This window comes from Geotrypetes seraphini, chromosome 1 (assembly GCF_902459505.1).
Source record: "Geotrypetes seraphini chromosome 1, aGeoSer1.1, whole genome shotgun sequence".
In the NCBI taxonomy this organism is placed as follows: Eukaryota; Metazoa; Chordata; class Amphibia; order Gymnophiona; family Dermophiidae; genus Geotrypetes; species Geotrypetes seraphini.
Window position 1 is genome coordinate 21,107,407 of NC_047084.1, and position 19,703 is coordinate 21,127,109.

At 39.9% G+C, this 19,703-nt stretch overlaps 1 protein-coding gene across 3 annotated transcripts in view; it reads right to left on the minus strand.

Moving 5' to 3' along the window:
• Positions 1-3,423: 3,423 nt before the first annotated feature.
• The window catches only part of ZFYVE16 (zinc finger FYVE-type containing 16), a 173,703-nt gene continuing 157,423 nt past the window's right edge, over positions 3,424-19,703 (minus strand). For all 3 annotated transcript variants that reach the window (XM_033926351.1, XM_033926269.1, XM_033926441.1), the window contains 3 exons: positions 17,125-17,230; positions 11,200-11,367; positions 3,424-7,608 (listed from right to left, as the gene is read on the minus strand). In XM_033926351.1, the coding sequence (XP_033782242.1) occupies positions 7,447-7,608; positions 11,200-11,367; positions 17,125-17,230 (436 nt within the window). In that variant the 3' untranslated portion in view covers positions 3,424-7,446. The remainder of the gene's footprint in view (positions 7,609-11,199; positions 11,368-17,124; positions 17,231-19,703) is intronic.

Here is a 19,703-nt window from a genome sequence, read left to right on the forward strand (position 1 = left end):
ACAAGAAATGAGACTCAAAGAAGTGTTTATACACGATGTCGGCAAGTTTATACCTTTTTATATAAAAGATAAAAACAGTAAATACAATTGAGGAATAAAAGTGTTTATAGGACATACTGAAATAACAGAATTCATTGATATTAGAACATTATACACAGCTTACAGTGGTGCATATTCTGCATACTTAAATAGAATATATAAGGTTGTTTTCTAATGATACTGGTAGTCATATGATTATAACAATCACTAAATTAACTGTTATCTGTTCCTTCTTATAGGTTCTTCTAGGAAAAGTAACTAAAACTTAGATTTGGTTTAGTCTGGAAACAGAACTGCTTTTCTCTGAAATTGCTGTATTAATTAGTATATAACTCTGATTCACTGGAATTCATAATATTCAATTTGTAACATTTTGTTTCAAAGAACCCCTGGTTTTACTTCATTTGCCCATGCACTATATAAGTATCTACACTGCTCCTGGAATCTTGATTAAGAATATCCCTACTATTATTGAGCCACATATTGAAGAGCATAAGAACAAAATAATAGCCTTACTGGGTCAGACCAATGGTCCATCAAGCCCAGTAGCCCGTTCTCATGGTGGCCAATCCAGGTCACTAGTACCTGGCCAAAACCCAAAGAGTAGCAATATTTCATGCTACCGATACAGATGCAAGCAGTAGCTTCACCCAAGTTTTTCTCAATAACAGACTATGGACTTGTCCAAACCGTTCGAAAAACCAGCTATGCTATCCACTCTTACCACATCCTCTGGCAACGCATTCCAGAACTTAACTATTCAATAAGTGAACATTTTTTTCCTTCTATTGGTTTTAAAAGTATTTCCCTGTAACTTCATCGAGTGTCCCCTAGTCTTTGTAATTTGTGATGGAGTGAAAAATCGATCCACTTATACCCATTCTACACAACTCAGGATTTTGTAGACTTCAATCTTATCTTCCCTCAGCCGTCTCTTTTCCAAGCTGAAGAGCCCTAACCATTGTAGTCTTTCTTCATACGAGAGGTGTTTCATCCCCTTTACCATCTTGGTCGCTCTTCTTTGAACCTTTTCTAGTGTCACTATATCTTTCTTGAGATAAGGAGACCAGAATTGAACATAATACTCCAGATGAGGTCGCACCATGGAGTGATACAGGGGCATTATAACATTCTTAATCTTGTTAACCATCCCTTTTTTAATAATTCCTAGAATCCTGTTTGCTTTTTGGCTGCCGCCGCACATTGGGTGGAAGGTTACATCATATTGTCTACGATGATACCCAGATCCTTTTCTTGGACGCTAATCCCCAAGGTGGACCCTAGCATCTGGTAACTGTGATTCAAGTTATTCTTCCCAATGTACATCACTTTGCATTTGTCCACATTATATTTCATCTACTATTTGGATCCCAGCCTTCCAATTTCCTAAGGTCCGCCTGCAATTTTTCACAATCCGCATGCGTTTTAACAACTTTGAACAGTTTAGTGTCATCTGCAAATTTAATCACCTCACTCGTCGTTCTAATTTCCAGATCATTTATAAATAAGTTAAAAAGCACCGGTCCCAGTACAGACTCCTGCGGCACTCCACTGTTTACTCTCCTCCATTGAGAAAAATGACCATTTAAGCATACCCTCTATTTTCTATCTGATAATCAATTCCTAATCCACAACTGAACTTTGCCACCTATCCCATGACACTTAATTTTCTCAGGAGCCTCTCATGAGGAACTTTATCAAAAGCTTTCTGAAAATCTAGATACACTATATCAACCAGCTCACCTTTATCCACATTGTTTATTCACACCTTCAAAGAAGTCAAGCAAATTGGTGAGGCAAGATCTCCCTCGGTTGAACCCATGTTGACTCTGTCTCATTAAATCATGTTTGTCTACGTGTTCCATAATTTTATTTTTTATAATTGTTTCTACCAGTTATGTTCTTTGCTATGTTGGCAAGATGTTTTTGTTTGTAAAATAAAGTAAAATAAAAATAAAGTATATGTAAAGAATATCCTTATATCACCAAATTTAGGGCTCCTTTTATAAAGACAAGGTAGTGAATCTGCCACAGCAAATGCACCAAAGCCCATAGGAATTGAATAGACTTCAGTGCATTTGCCGAGGCAGACTCGCTACTGCGGGTCTGTAAAAGAGGCCCTTAGTGTGCAGCCCCTGCCTAACCAGAAAGAAATGCTTTAGTTAAAATAGCAGAGATACTTATGCCCTTCTGTAAATCTGAGGGTGTTTTTATTTGATATTTAGGGTCTTGAAAAGATGCAGTTTTCGGGTTCTGAAGCTTGTACTGTACTTTTTTCAACAAAACTAGTTTCTTTCATTATTTTTTTCCTTTTCATCCTACAATTCCCACTTGTGAGAATAGACACATTAAGATGTTCTGTAAGTGTGTAGACTACAGAGGCTTCTGCAGTGAGAAAGTATGCGAAATATCTGTATTTCACTCTCAGGAAGTACAGCAGAATAGGAAAGGGTTATGAACATATTGAACAGACAATTAAATAAACTCATCTGCAGTCTGGCCTGGGACAAGAGCCTGCCAGAAAGAACACATTCAAACTTCTAATTGAAGAATGTGCTGTTTTTATAGTGGGACCCTGGGGTTGGTCAAGTTGCATAAGTAGAAAGAATGCAACTCTGGAAGCCACATTTGCATCCAGCCATACCAAATTACTACAGTGTTTGGCCTAGAGGGGGCTCAAACTCTTGGAGACACCAGGAAGTACTTCTTCACGGAAAGAGTGATTGAGCATTGGAACAAGCTTCCAGTGCAGGTGATCAAAGCCAGCAGCATCCCAGACTTCAAGAATAAATGGGATACCTATGTGGGATCCCTACGAGGGTCAAGCAAAGGAATAGGGTCACTAGGGTATAGACCTGAAAGAGCGGGTCAATAGAATGGCAGTATAATTATAATCAAGGGGGTCAGTAGACTTAAAAGGGTGGGTCAATAGTGTGGGCAGACTTGATGAGCTATAGCCCTTATCTGCCATCATCTTTCTATGTTTCTAAACTCTGGTCTTCAAGAGCTGCAAACCACTTGAATTTTCAGAATATTCCTATTAGAATATGTATAAGAGAATTGTCATGTTCACTGCCTTCAATGTATGCAAAAATCTCTCTTACATATTTACTAGGGATATCCTGAAAACCTGACTGCTTTGTTGCCCTCAAGGACCAGGGTTTGAGACCCCTGATCTTGAGTAAAAAACCAAAACAAAAAAGCATAAAACAAGGTAAACATTGCCAGAAGTCATAAGATTGTGGCGGTATAGAAAAAAAATAAAGTTATTATTAGTTATGTATGTGGTCTGAATGACATTTAGATAGGAAGAAAGAGAAAGTGGATTTCTAACAGAAGGATAGCAAGAACCTTCTCTGTCACCAAAATAAATAGAATGACACATGCAGTTCACCAATCTATTTCTGAAAATTCATTTAAACAGGAAAACAGATTGTTAATATTAATTCAGTATTTGTAACAATTTAAATCCTGAGAGTGTTTCAAAGGGGAAAAAAAGAATTATACAGAATAATCATCATAAACAGGAAACTAAGAAAAAAATTCATAATCATATATGCGTTAGCACTTATAAACCATGAATTAAAGCATGCAATTTTAATAAATACACCAAGTAGTTTGCTTGGAAAATTTTTTTTATCTTCTATGCTTCATAATAGTATAATCAAATCATGTGTTCATATTTAGCATTTTCTCCCAGTCTTCCTTCTTTGCCTTTTTTGGCTACACTCCAGCCAGTCTCATCTGTGAAAATGTCAGACAACCTATCTTCTCTGTTTCTATTGGTCTTTGGCTGGTCAGAAAAGCTGGCTTACTCCAATTGTGACTGAAGACATTGGTTCAGAGCCCAGCCTCACATAGCCTGAGATTTTATATCAATTCCTGAGCAGTTTTCCTAGTTTTGGCCCTTCAAGTACATGAACAGGTTGATTTAAGGTACAAAAACAAGAACTATATTTTTTTCAAGAATTAAAAAAGTATTGAACTAATGATTAAAGGAAATTCTCAGTTAAACTTAAGCACAGCTGAATTTAACATGAATTCATTGGTTTACTACTCTGTTAGGCAGAGATTCATAAAGATATTAATTTAAAACTGTTTTGTTTTCCTCTCAAGGCCCAATTCTGTACTGCATAAACTGAGCTTCCCAACCGAGGGTGGCCAATATTCCATTAACAGTACCCTTAAGCCTGTGCAGACAGCCAGACAAACCAAGAATCAAATGTAGGCCTCCAAGAGTAGTGCCATTAGTCTGGCCGTTAATATACATTTTAAAATAGAAAACAGAAATCTTTCAGCTAGTGTGGACAGCCCAGAGGGAGCGGAAACTATAATCTTTTTTTTTTTTTGGTGTATTTGTGATAAGGTATGGTTGGCAGATGTGCTCCAATTCCTCTGTAACTTTTGAGATTCCCTGTACCGTGCAGTAGGCTTCAACAGAACTGCACCTAAGTTGGTACCAATTACCATTCTCAAGAATGCATTTTTAGGCAAATGTTCCAAAAATGTACATTTATAAACTGATGAAGGAAATGCTTTTCTATAAAATCCAAAATGTTGAAATTTAGTATGTTAATGGAGTAATAAAAGTAATTAATGAATACTGCTAATATTGAGAAGGGTGATGCAACTACCATCTTCACCTATAGGTGCAATGGGAGATCCTCCATAAGGTAGGCAGGAATTGTGAAGCTTGACAAAGGAATCAGGAGCAATTGGACTACTCATGGCTATGGGCACCTTTTACGAAGGTGCGCTAGCCGAAAAACTACTGCCTGCTCAAGAGGAGGCGGTAGCGGCTAGCACGCGCAGCATTTTAGCGTGCACTATTCCATGCGTTAAGACCCTAACGCGCCATCTTAAAAGGAGCCCTATATATCTGAGAATTTTCCTTTAATGTTCTCGAACTGTCTGGGCGCACATTTTATCATCACATGATTTTTATCCCTTATCACAGCTCTCAGCTATTTTGTATAACACAAATAATGTGACAATTCTATTTCCTCAAGATCCAAAGGCATTCGTTCAGATCCTGGTGCTTGCTACATGTAAATCCATAAATATACAGTATATACTAGCTAAAAGCCTAATAGACATGCAGAAGGGTTCACAATCAGTTCTTGAAACTTTACACTTGACATATTCTTCTCTTTTGAATCAAGGTTTTTAGAAAAACAAAAGGGAATAGGGACAAAAGATTGTGATGCAGAGGTAATGACATTTATTGCTATGTAACGACCACTTCTGGCCTACTTGTAATATATTTCTAAACTCAGTCTATTGCGATGAATATCTCACCAGAGGAAGGGAAAAGGATGAAGGCAATAGAAACATATATGACAAATTCACAAATAAAGGCAGATAAATTATTTGCAATGGACAGTTAAGGGTCATTTACGCCATCTGTAGAAAACCAGCAACAAAGTTAGATGGAAAGTGCAGAACTTGATTGTGCGAGTCCCAGCTTAATGAGATAAAAAGGAAAATGTATTGAAGACTTCCCTATATGAAAAAGGTCTTGGTTTCACAGAGTTTCTTGTACAATGGCTGTTGAAAAACATGTTTAATACAGCAGTCACTTGTGTTCAAGCTTTCCGTGACAGTCAAAAAACTGGAGAGAAAGCCAGGCTACTAGAAGTCATGGGAAGTCTGAGCCGGAGGAGTTCTTTCGGCCTAAATAAGAGCAGTGATCTGCTAAGTAAGGCAGCAATCTATGAGCTGATCAGTATTTTTAATTTATGTTCAAGCACCCAAGAATGCACCTATCTTTAATCACAGTAATTCCCAGTAATCTGTCCCTCATAGATGCTTTAAACATATATTCAAACACTAAGTCAAGAAACTGAGCAAAGGAAAAGCTGAATGCTTTTCTCTTTGCCCGTACGTGTTGAGTAGCAATAACACGACAATAATTACTGTACAGTTTTCTTGGTGGCTTTATTTGGCTACAGCTGCGTTTCTGTTTCCGTTTGCTCTGTGACGTCAGCTAAACTGTAGCTGAAAGCAGGAACAGCTGTAGTTTTCAGCAACTCTTTTCTTGCAGAAATTGAATTTTTTTCCACTTAAACAATGCACAAAAATAACAGTATTTATTATACAAAAGAGGGGAGCAAAAAGTCTTTGTGGATGTGATCAGAGAGAGACTGCACTCACTGATAGGTGTTTGTCCTACCAACAAGATATTTCCACATCTTGTAGACAGAGGTGAAACAAAGGCTTTAAATTCAGCAGCAAATCCTGGCTATGCTACATCATGATTTTGCAGTGTGCTTATTCTTACACTGGATCTCTTCTTCCTGCTTATGACATGTTCTTGTGGCAGTTCTGCTGCAGTTGAAGCCATTGCTTTACAATGCATGTTAAAAAGTGCAGAGATTCAGTTGAAAATGAGCAAATAATTGTTTTTTGTTCCTCTTATTATTCACATTACTAGGTGCTGTTTTATCTTCAGCAGTACAAAATCGTGCAGTTATGACAACCTTTTCGTAGACGCTTTTTTGTAGATGCATAAGAAGGCCTGATTTATTAAGGCCATTATCCCATTCTATGCCTATGGGATTTAAACTTAGTAGGTCAGACCTTAAGTGATGTGCTTGAGGTGGGCATCCTGCAGACAAATTGCTTTACCACACTATCCATTCACCTACTCATGAAGTTCCCTGTCTGATGATCCAAATATCTCTCTGAGCTTGAATGAGGCAATGCAGATTGGTTTACAAGTGATGCTGAGTGGATGTAATGTATGGCGTGAAAGAATCGAAGTCTGCAGCAGTCTTTCACAAAGCAGCACAAAGTCAGATTATGCTTTATGGTAAAGGGATGAGAAACCACCTGGCTAACAGGGGATGCTCCTTTCAGTTCATTTTTACTAGTTTATAAGTATGCACCCACAAACGTCCATGTGACTTGGCCAGAGTATTTCACCATCTGAAATTTGGGTTCGGCATCACAACAAACACTGTTGCTTGCCATCAGAGTGATTCTCTAAACCACTCAGATTTTACTGTTTTCACCCTCTCCAACTAAAGGAATGTCACTGAAGATGCTGATTTCACTTGTCTTCACATATAAGATTCTTATTTTGTGCTTATTGTGGCAAAAATGGAAAACACCCAAGTGGTTCAGCAAATCTGATTGAGTCTTAGTGTTTGCAAATTATAAGTCAATAATGAGTTTAAGACTTGTGCTTTGGAATAGGATCTGCTAATGCAAATGTTCACACACCAGAACTCTTCCTAGCAAAGCATCCGGGGCTGATGGCTTCACATCCACCCACTAAGTAAATATGTAAGCTGAGGTTATGCTCTAATTTTGATCAGCCTAATCCAATTCAATGTTAGATTTTTTTAAAATGAATAAAGCTTTGGTGTGCAGTTTGATTTTACATGAATAGATGCACAATTGTGATTAAAAGAGATTCTCTATAAGGAAAAAAAAGAGCTCCATCATGATTGGCAAACTGCTGGTATCTGAAGTCCTGCCATGGATCACTGGAACCAGAGCGCTGTCCAACTCATTCAGGTAGTGCTGGGGCAGAAGCTGCCCTCCAGATCCTGCTCGATACTCCACCTGAAATAGAGAAGCAGCACAAGATTCCATCACACCAGCAGACATGGCCTATTTCTTTAAAGTCCAATATGAAGCACTGATAAATTTGTGTTGGGATAATAGAAAATGAAATCTAGCTCCAAAAATTTACAAAAACTCATTTTCAGAAACATGTCACATAACACCTGATGGAGGTTTTCAGAATCTGTTCCAGAACTTTCCTTGTTCTGGATATATCCACTACAAATCATATGAAGTCTTCAACAACCCCCAGACTCCTCCTCCACACTGCACATGTACAGAGGCAAGGAATTTTGAGATTAGAAAATGAGGGTCTTTTGGATATCTCAGGCTGTGAGAGACTAGGGAGCATGCTTTCTCTGAGGCAGCACCATTCTTATGGAATACCCTATCTACAAAGTAGCAATTGACGACCAACACATTAGAATTTAGGAAAGAATCAAAAGTTTTTCTGTTTAGAGAGCCGCGAGGGAAAAGGATCGATGGAAAAGAGAGATGGTGCCTATGGGAAAAGGAAGAAAGAGAATTGTTGGGCAAAGAGAGGGAGAGAGACTTGTTGGACATGGTGGGGGAGAGGAGTCAGTTAGCGATATATGGGAGAGAGGGAGAAATGTTTGATGTGGTGGTGGAGAGGGAACCAAAGGATAGATCCTATATGGGAATGGAAAGGGATGTGAGAGGGAGAGATATGGCATGGAGCTGGAGAGGGGTGTAGAAGGAGAAATATTGAGCATGGGGCTGGTGAGGGAGGGGCGAAAGATGCTGCAGGGGAGAAATAAGAGAGAGAGAAATGTTGGACTTGGCAGTAGAAGGTATTGGAGAGATTTGCCCTGGATCCAATCTCTCTCTCATTTCCCACTCCCTGTTCAGCAAGGGAAGGAATGAGAGAGAGATGGTGGACAATGAGAGAGAAGGAAACATGTTTAGCATGGGAGTGGAGGACAGAGAGGAAGAAACGATGTACAGAAGGGAGAAGTTGGATCCAGGGCATAAGGGAGTGAAGATGCTGTAAGGAAGGAATGGAAGGGAGAAGGCAACATGGTGAACTATGGTAGGAGGGACAGGGAAAAAACAATACAGGAGGACACTGCTGGAGGGAGAGGGTAGAGTAGAAGTGACAGGGCAATTTCAGGCTTTGAGGGTGGGGAGGGGAGAAAGAGGGAGCAGATGCTAGGCAGTAAGGGTGAAGGGAGGGAGGCTGGGAATGTCAGCGCCATGTGAGAGGAGAGGCAGGGTAGGGGGTTGATAAGGAAATGAATGAGCAGAGGATAGTGATTACAGTGGATAAAGATATGATAATAGGGAGTAGACTGATGATAGAAGGGAATAGAAGAGTGAGTGAGAGAATAAGATTGAAATTTGTTAAGAAGCTGAAAAGTAAATACGAGAAGGGAGAAAGAGTGAAACCTGAATGGACTGAGGTAGAAAAGAAAAAAAGGGAGAAAGATCTAAATGGAAAGGTTACTATATCAGAGGAAGTTGTAATGAAGAAGACAGGAGGAATACAGTCAGCCTCCCTCAATGCAATTTAAGAAAAGTGAAACTATATTAACTAATGAACATGTTTTGTTAGTAAGAAGTTCTGTTCTACTAATTTATTAACGGGAATGAGCAATGAAAAGTTTTGAAAAAATTATATTAAAAAATTGGACTGATGAAGAGTTCTTTGTGAATTAATATTCTCATCAATATTGTTTTGAGAGTTTCACCTCTGATGGTCCTGAGAACAATGTATATAAATCTCACTCTACATTCTTGGGATCTTTCTACATACCCATAATTTTGAATTACCGTATATACTCAAATATAGGATGAGATTTTTGGGCCAAAAAAATGACCCAAAAATGGGGATCTCATCCTATATTCAGATCATCAGCCCGACCCCCTCCCGGATACAGCAGGCCGGGACAGAAGGGATGCCTCCTGTCTCCCATCTAACTTTTTTTTAACACCCCCCCCCCCCCCCGTGCTTACCTTCTGCGCCATTTTTAATCCCTGGTGGTCCAACTGTGTACAGGGCAGGAGCAATATTTCCGCGCCCTGCCCCGTGCTGAGCCTCTCTGTCCCCGTTCCCTTCTCACGGCCAGCTGCGCACCCGACAGGGCCAAGCTCTTCCTGCTTGGCCCCATGTTGCTCCTGTCCCGGCCTACCACTAGACCACCAGAGGTAGAAAAGAGGCAGGGTGCAGAGCCTGGCAGAGAGTGAGGGGGGCTGGGTGCAGAGCCTGGTATGGAAGGGAAGATAGCTAGGTGCAGAGCCTGGCAGGGAGGGCTTGAGAGAGGGGACACTGGGTGCAGATCCTGGCAGGGCATGGCACTGGAATATTAAGCCCTCGTCTTATATTTGAGTCAACCATTTTTCCTCCTTTTTGTTGGGGAAAAATGGGGGTCTCGACTTATATTCGGAACAACTTATATTCGAGTATATACGGTAGTGTGCACCTTTTTCTACCTGAGGTTATTTTCTGTCATCTACACCTTTGGGATTCTTTCTAGATGAACATTATTTTTTAAGAGATCATATTAAGCAAGCACCAATGATAGTGGGATTTTTTTTTTTTTTTACAAACTTTAGTTGATAAGAAAATTAAATTATGTTTTATCTTCTTTTGAATTCAGTGTACAGTATTGTGTAGCCTAGACTATTGCAGTGCAATCTCTTTGGATCTATCTTTTCTAATTCTCATGACTGTACCAAATGCGAAGGCACGACTGATTGATATTTTGGTGTGATGGTCAGGAGTACATTGGTCCTGTTCAAGTCACTATTCTGGCTTCCAGTTGCACAAACAGTAAAGTTTAAGGTTTGTGCCTTGATCTTTAAGGTTTGAATGGCACTGGTCTCTCTTTCCTTACCAATCTACTTGTGTCATATACAGTACAAATTTAGATGTGATTTATGGTCAGTTGGTGCCTACTTGCTTACAATCCCTTAAGTTGCCTCAGCTCTCTTACTCATGCCAGTGTTTTTCATGGCCAGCTCATGACAACAGAATTCATTGCCTAGTTTTGTGAGAATAGCAACTAATTATCTCACGTCTGGAAATCAAATGAAGTTCATCCTGTTTTGTGAAGCCTTTGGATAGCTAGGTCAGTCAGTGAGGTTTGATTGAGTAATCAGGAGTTCACTATATAAATTATTAATTTATGTTTTAATTTATTACTGTATGTGATGCATTTTACATTGTTATGGACGTTGGACTGTATGACACATAGGCTAGTCTGATGAGTTTTGCAGGATAAATGTTTCATAAATAAATAAAATACCATTTCTATCAAAATAAAGGTCAACAGATTCAGAACCTGAAATGTTGATAACTTTTTTTTTGCTTTTCAAAGGCTGCAATAGTACACAAAGACAGACCAATATGAGATGCCAGGTTAAGTTACACTGAAGAAAGAGCCGGAAGGTTAAGTTACATGTCACTTTTCACATCAGGGCATGGGCTAAGGCTATTCGGCTTTCTGTCCATCTTGCAACATATCTTTAGTACAGCTGCCACTGTACTAAGAGAATCAGGTGAAAAGTGCTACAGTTGAACTGAATATCACAGAAGTACAAATTTTGAAAAAAAAAAAAAAGAATGCTTACCATGTCAATATCCATGGAGATCCTGAGACCAATCTTACTCATTCCATTTTCCTTCAAGACTTTGAGGTGTGGGCAAAGGGCAGCACTGCAGGCTGTTCCAACCTCCTTTGCAAATTGATAGTGAGTGGCTGTATTGGCTGGGTCAGCACCTCTTAGAAGATAAAACACCTGCAATAAAATAAAACTTCAGACAGAGATTTTGCAAATAGCTTTTAGCAATTATAGGCCCAGCAGGAGAATGCTTAGGCAAGAAAAAAACCTTTGAAGAGGGTATGAAAACTACCCAAAGTAAGAGGAAATCCTTGTTATCTGAGGTGAACTGCATGCATCTCTGTGCCAGTTTCTCCCATTTTACGATTCACAGTTCTGAATTGTGATCCTACCTCAAGACGCAGCACATACCCTATTTTCTAAATGCCCTATATAAAGGAGCCTCTTTAAAAGAAATACGTAGAATCCAGATCATTCAAAATACCGCAATAAAAATAATTATGAAAAAGAAAAAAATTTGATCATGTAACACCACTTTTAAAGGAAAAACACTGGCTACCAGTAATCCATAGAATCACTTATAAGATAGCTCTACTTACTCATAAAATACTCATAAATAAAGCCCTGACATTTCTAGAAAGATATTTAATACCATACTCCCCATTAAAATCTTTAAGATGCTTGAGTACCTGAATAAATTAATGTAAACCGTTCCGAGCTCTCTTGGGAGAACGGTATAGAAAATTGAATAAATAAAAAAAAAAAAGATCTGAAGACAAAGCCCTATTAACAGTCCCTTCTTTAAAAGTTATATACTCTAGGAGAGACATGATCTTTTCTGTTTCGGCACCCCAAATCTGGAACTTATTTCCACTTAATCTAAGAGAAGAAAAACTACTGAACAAATTTAAAAGTCTTCTAAAGAGCTGGCTTTTTAAAGACGCTTTTTAACAGATCAGTCTTACTATTACTATATTTTAGGGTAGGACGAGGAGGTTCACTGAAATATGTGGGTGTTTGTCTCCCATCCTGTGTGTACCAAACCTATACCCGATTTTATTTTTGGTTTTATTTTTTAATATTGTAATTTAAGCTGCCCTTTTCCCTAATGTTTTAATGTCAATTAGCAGTATATGTGATATATGTGTTTTTTATTATTTTATCTGATTTTTATCTGATGTAAATCGCATTGAAATGAGATTTTGCGATCTAATCAAAGAATTTATTAAACTTGAAACTTGAGACCACTGGACATTACTATAAATGAAAGTTCCATCTTTTGGTGTTAATAATGACTCTCTTGTGCAATTCAACCACCAGTTTACTTTCTATGAAACTAAGCGAAAATACCCAGGTACCATCTGCAGCACTGCACTTTCACATGAATGTCAAATTATTTCTAATATGCTAGCAGTAAGATTCAGGATGCTTTTTTCACCTGATCTTATAACTTTTAAATATTTTATATAGTGTATTTTACTTATTATAGAGTACAAAAACCTGCAAAGATATGACCAAAGTCCAATAATAAACTCAAAATTAAGGGCCTCCCTTACAAAGCTGTGCAAGTGAGTGTCATGCGGCAAAAGCCCCGAAGCTATGACTGAGCGGACTACATGTCCCAGACTGCACTGGACTTTGCAGCTCAGTGCTGAGCCACCTTAACAAGGTTACCCTGCTGAGTCAGGGGGTGCGACTCGGCCAGGAAGTGTTTATTTGCTACAATGGAGAATCATTCAAGGAGGTCCCAGAGGGTGAGGATCCCGAAGGAGAACCCTTTCCTAGCCATGGCTGCATTCAAGCCCTGGGGAGGACAGGAGTGAGAAAGTTAGCCAAGAACCCATCCAGGAAAACACTAGAGGGGTGAGCTTCTAATCTAAGACCTCTGTAAACTGAACCTGCTGGTTTAAAGGTGACTGTCCTTTGTTTGAGGTGTGGGCAGCTGAGCTGAAGCCAGTTGAGATTGTTGCTGGAGAAAAGGGATTTCTTTCTCCTAAATGTTCTTCTGTTTGGACTATTTAACAAGTGAAGTAGAAGCTTGATTAATGGTGCTTTAAACCTGAGAGAACTGGGGAAATTGACCAAAAGCTGAGATTGCTGGACTGAACGTGATATGGCTAACTGCCTAAAGTGTACAGGCTACTGCACTAGACACAAGATATAAAAGTTAAAAGCATTTCTTTGCCTTTCCTGAGCCTATGAGGGAATAGGCTCAGATAGATGTCTCAATAGAATATTTTATTGCACCTTCTAAAATGGTTTATATGTGCTTATTGGGTGAATGTGCAGGGTTTCTGGAAAACCCGGCCAGGAATCTCTCAGCAATTTTCAGAAACCATGGGGCAGATAAAGACCATATGGCCTATCCACACTGCCGATCCATACTATCTACTATCCCCTCATCTCCCTTAGGGATCCTATATGCTGGCCCCATGCCTTCTTTAATTCAAATAGAGTGTCTTTACCATTTTCATTGGAGGCTGTTCTACTTATTCACTACCCTTTCCATACATAAGTATTTCCGTAGATTACCCCTGAGTCTATCCCCTTTCACCTTCATCCTATGCCCCCTCATTCCAGAGCTTCATTTCAGTTGAAAGAGACTTGCCTCCTGTGCATTTATATCATGAAGATATTTAAATGTCTCTATCATATCTATCCTCTCTCACCTTTCTTCCAAAGTATCCTATATAAGCACTTTGTTGTCTTCAGAATAATCAAGACAAAGTTGCCCTTTTACCAAACTGCGGTAAAAAGTGGTGTTAGCGTGTCGTTATATGGATCATGCCCGCATGCTAAGGTCATTTTTCACTTATTTATTTAATTTTCTATACCATTCTCCCACGGTTTACATTAATTTATTCAGGTACTCAAGCGTTTTTCCTTGTCTGTCCTGCCAAGTTCACAATTTATCTAATGTACCTGGGGCAATGGGGGAGCTTAAGTGACTTGCCCAGCGTCACAAGGAGCAGCGTGGGTTTGAACCCACAACCTGAGGGGGCTGAGGCTGCAGTTTTAACCACTGTGCCATCTTCTCCCCTGCATGAGTAAAATGGCCACTTTCTCTGCTTTTTGAATTACTGGCCACGAGCTAATCACACACTAATCGGTTAGAAACATGACGGCAGATAAAGGCCAAATGGCCCATCTAGTCTGCCTATCCGTGGTAACTATTATCTCTTTCTCTCTCTGAGAGATCCCACGAGCCTATCCCAGGCCCTCTTGAATTCAGACACAGTCTCTGTTTCCACCACCTCTTCTGGGAGACTGTTCCACGCATCTACCACCCTTTCTGTAAAAAAAAGCATTTCTTTAGATTACTCCAGAGCCTATTACCACTTAACTTCATCCTATGTTAGTGTGTGGTAATGCAGCTGTGCTGATTAGTGCAGTTACTTTTCACCCCCAGTGCTAAAAAATAAAATCTATTTTTTAATACGTGGGAAACATGCGCCAATCACAACATTACGTGGAACACCTGAGCATATCCTGCAGTAAGGCCTTTTTTGCTGCATGTGTTACCTCAGCAGGACCTTAAAGTGTTATATAATTTTTATAATTGTGATTACTTTCTTTGATACGACAACCACATGCAAGACCCACAACGTTGTTTATGTAATATTATGCCCCTGTGATTTAATATATGTGGGCAGAACAAGTCGCCAGATGAACATCAGATTAAATGAACATAAATCTAGGATAGTTAATAAAATAATGGAGGCTCCCTTAGTTGAGCATTGGGAATCCCTTGGGCATGCTAGCACGGATATAAGATGGCGCATTATATCACATATAAAAGAAGGGTGGGAGGGTGGAAATTACAAACGCAGATTAAATTGGTTGGAACAGAAATGGATCTTCAGGTTAAATACAGTGGCGCCAGGGGGTTTAAACCAGGAAGTGGAGTGGAACACTTTACTATAATGTGTCTTCCTTGATTCGCTAGTTGAGTAGTGACGTCACAAAGTGGGGGTGGTACTTATATTGAGAAAAAAGACGCCATGGCCATCTTTGATAGATCAGAAAGTTTGGATATCGGGATGGTCTGTTTGAACTGAAAAAAGGGTGAGCATATGGTTGCGGAGTTATCTACTGTATGGTCCCCTTAAAGGATATTAATTTTGCCATAGAATGCACGGGGATGGGAATTATAATGTCTTCTTTCATTTCTATAGGGGACTGTATCTTGAAAAAGCCTCACGGCGAAACATGTCGATGTGACAAGCCCCGACCCGATCCTATTAAGGAAATGACAATTTGTTAAGATAAGTTAACTTTTTTACAACTATTTATGGGAAGCACTTTATATATAAAATAAGAAAAACTGCAAAAAAATAAATATATATATATAAAAAATTTAGAGTGAATGGGCAAATGAAGAAGCCACAGCCATAGCCACATAAAAACACTTTTTGTATCGCCAAAAATATCGGCGAACAAATAATGGCATGTCTGAAGCCCTAAAGAAATTGTAAAGTTGATGAATTAGTTTACATTAGTCTGTTGGTATATGATACTTTCTTTGATATACATGATTTTCTTTCTGCCTCAAGGTATTTAATAGCTGCACTATTTTTGTTTTTCAGTTGCATGGTTTTATGACACCTATTGTTTTGTATTTTTACACACATCCATAATTCAGGCAGTCTCCAAAAAATGGCCGTTAGGTTTTTAATAGCATTGTTCCTTTATGGCACTTACAGTTGTATGGTTTGAAAATAATACATTTGTTAATAAATTTTTTATTTTTCCTTTTGGATTCACCTTTACCATAGCATGCGCTACTGCTTGTGACATTCCAGAGTATCAAAGGAAGAGATGACTTTTGTGTGCTATTGTTCCAGTGCCTAACTTGGGAGATATGGTAGAGACTGTGAGAGCTACAATAGACAGGTGACGGCGATAGGTTGTTTGCATTCACATACTGAGCTTGAAGTGTACCAACCATGCTGGGGGCAGTTAGTAGGCCATGATACCCTCACCTTGGAGAAGTGCACAACTGTTATAGAGTACTCCCAAGGTAGTAGGAACTGGGAAGGGAAGGATAGGATGCACATTTCCCAAAATTGACATGTTTCCTCGAAAATAAGACCTATCCCAAAAATAAGCCCTAGCATGATTTTTAAAGATGCTCCTAATATAAGCCCTAACCCAAAAATAAGCTCTAGTTATGATTGATGCAGAGGGAAGGCCACGAAGCAGTCCGTTCAGAGGACTGCCGCCACTGCTCTTTTTTTGAGGCCTTGGAGTGGAGGTATGTCATTCTCATGGTGGGAGGGTTGGCGGGGTTCTGCTGCACAGGGGGATGGGAGGGAGGCAAAGAAAGATGCTGCACAAGGGGATGGGTTAGAGGGGAGGAAAGATGCTGCACATGGGGGGGGGGAGCGTGGGGAGAAAGGGAAGAGGAAGAATTGGAGTGGAGGAGAGGAAGGGAGAGATGATTGTTGTACATGAAAAAAATAAGACATCTCCCAAAATAAGCCCTAATGCGTTTTTTGGAACCAAAATTAATATAAGACACCGACTTATTTTTAGGGAAACACAGTAGTAAATTAGTAAATTCTTTTTTTTCTACCTTTGTTGTCTGAGCCTCACTTTGGTCTTCAGTATTTCTTTTCTGCTTTTCTCTATTTGTTTTCCTAACTCTCTTCAGGGCTTCTGTCCTTTTGACATTTCTTCTTTCTCTGTTTCCAGCATTCATCTTTTCTGTGTGTCCCTATCCACCTTGTACAGTGCCTGTGTCTCTATCCCAACTCTTGTGTTCAGTATTGCCCCTCTGTGACCCCCATCCCTAAGTTCCCTCCAGGGCCAGCAGCTCTTCTGTATCCAGCTTTTTTCTCCTCTTCTTCCTGAACTTCCCCACCCCACCCCACTTCTATAGTCCAGTACATGCGGCAGTTTGAAACTGAAATGTATTGTAAATCATTCACTTACCTCAGTACACTTAACTAGTTTGTCATCAGTTTCAAAATCTGCTTCCTGAAATATTCTCTCACTTGGAATCCCTTCCATAGATTGTCCATCTATAGGGCTAACGACACTATGGAGAAAAATATTGAACAGCAATTTTAGTAAGGGACACTCATAGCAAGCCATGCCTGAAATGCAAAAGCCTGAATAAATTGGATTAGAATGGAAAGATTTTGACACACAACTCTTACCAGTATATATAGGTGGTATATAGGTATATTTTGTTGCAACAATGCTGTAGAGGGCCTGCCTTGATATTAATCTCCCCTTTTACAAAACCATAGTACAGTGTTTTTATTGCCAGCCGCGGTAGTAACAGCTCCAGCGCTCATAGAATTCCTATGAGTGTCAGAGCTGTTACCGCCGCAGCCGGTGCTAAAAACTGCGCTACGGTTTTGTAAAAGGGGGAGTAAAAAAGCAAAGCAAAACAAAACAAAAAGCAACAATTAAGGGGCTCTTTTACCAAAGCTTTGTGCCTGCTTCAGACATTAGCGTTCACTAAGGGCTCCTTTTACAAAGGTGCATTAGGGCCTTAACGCATGGAATAGCGCGCATTAGCCGCTACCACCTCCTCTTGAGCAGGCGGTATTTTTTGGGTAGCGTGCGCTAATCCAGTGCTTGCGCTAAAAACACTAGCGCACCTTTGTAAAAGGAGCCCTAAGTGCCATATGGTCCATAGTTGTAAAACAGGAAGCGCAACACTTAGTGTGGCCCCTTTACAGTACTAAGCTGTGCTAGAAAGTGGCTAGTGCTGTCCTCTGTGTGGGCCTTTTATACAGCAGTTAACTGGCCCCATTTTCCCTATTAATAGCCAAACGCTAATTTCCCCATTACTGTGTGGTCATTAATGCCTGAGCACTTACCGACACCTATTTTCTAGGCCAGTGGATCTCAAACCTGTCCTGGGGGACCCCCAGCCAGTCAGGTTTTCCAGATATCCCTAATGAATATGCATGAGAGAGATTTGCATACCTGTCACTTCCATTATATGCAAATCTCTCTCATGCATATTCATTAGGGATATCTGGAAAACCTGACTGGCTGGGGGTCCCCCAGGACAGGTTTGGGAACCACTGTTCTAGGCAGTAAGGGTTCATGTGCTAATCCTATGCTAATTGTTTAGTGTGCAGGAATGTAGCTGTAATGATTAGCGCAGTACACACCTACTCTCTGCCCCCAGCATTAAAAAATAAACTGTATTTTTTTTTTTTTTTATCGCTTGAAAACTGTGTGCTGATCCCAGACTACTACAGGTGGCCCAAGTATAAGAACATAACAATTGCCGCTGCTGGGTCAGACCAGTGGTCCATCATGCCCAGCAGTCCGCACACGCAGCGGCCCTCAGGTCAAAGACCAGTGCTCTAAATGAGTCCAGCCTCACCTGCATACGTTCCAGTTTAACAGGAACTTGTCCAAATTTGTCTTGAATCCCTGTAGGGTGTTTTCCCCTATAACAGACTCCGGAAGAGCGTTCCAGTTTTCCACCACTCTCTGGGTGAAGAACTTCCTTACGTTTGAACAAAATCTATTCCCTTTTAACTTTAGAGAGTGCCCTCTTGTTCTCCCTACCTTGGAGAGGGTGAACAGTCTATCTTTATCTACTAAGTCTATTCCCTTCAGTATTTTGAATGTTTCGATCAAGTCCCCTCTCAGTCTCCTCTTTTCAAAGGAGAAGAGGCCCAGTTTCTCCAATCTCTCACTGTACAGCAACTCCTCCAGCCCCTTAACCATTTTAGTCGCTCTTCTCTGGACACCTTTTGAGCAGTACCGTGTCCTTCTTCGTGTATGTCCCATGGTAATGCTTTTTATCTTGTGGAAAGCAAGTTACTGCTTCCTGCAGCTTAGTAAAAGGGCCCCAGTGCATGGTAAGCTTTAGTAAAAGAGTCTCTAAGTTTCTACATTTATGTGCTATCGTCATTCAAAATTTGCAGCCTAAGTTTTCAGCTGAAAATTCTCCTTAATTTAGGAGCTTTGAAATAATATAATCAGTTTACCTAGTTTATGAAGATCATGCTGGAGGGTTTTATTAGAGGGGTATTGTTTGGCAGGGTGCCCTATTTATAGATAATCTTCTAGTGATAATAATCTTCTAGTGATTGTCACAGGGGTTATTTGCACCATTAGTCCGTCTCCATAGTGTGACCGCACCTCGAATACTGTTTGCAATTCTGGACACTGCTTCTCAAAAAAGATACAGTAGAATTAGGAAAGGTACAAAAAAAAGATAATGAAAATGATAAAGGGGACTGGATAACGTCTAAGCATACTTTCATAGCCTAGGGGCCAGAAGTGCAAATTCTCATGGGAAGGGAGCTGAATATTAGTCAAGCTTTTTGTGTGCGTGTGTGTATGTGGAAGGGGGGGGGGGATCTTACCAGGTACTTGTGACCTGGATTGGTCACTGTTGGAAACAGGATACTGGTTTTGATGGACCTTCAGTCTGTCCTAGTATGGCAATTTGAGGAAGGGCTGAAGTGGCAAGGGTTCTTCGGTTTAAAGAAGAGGCAGCTGAGGGGAGATATGATGGAGGTCTATAAAATGCT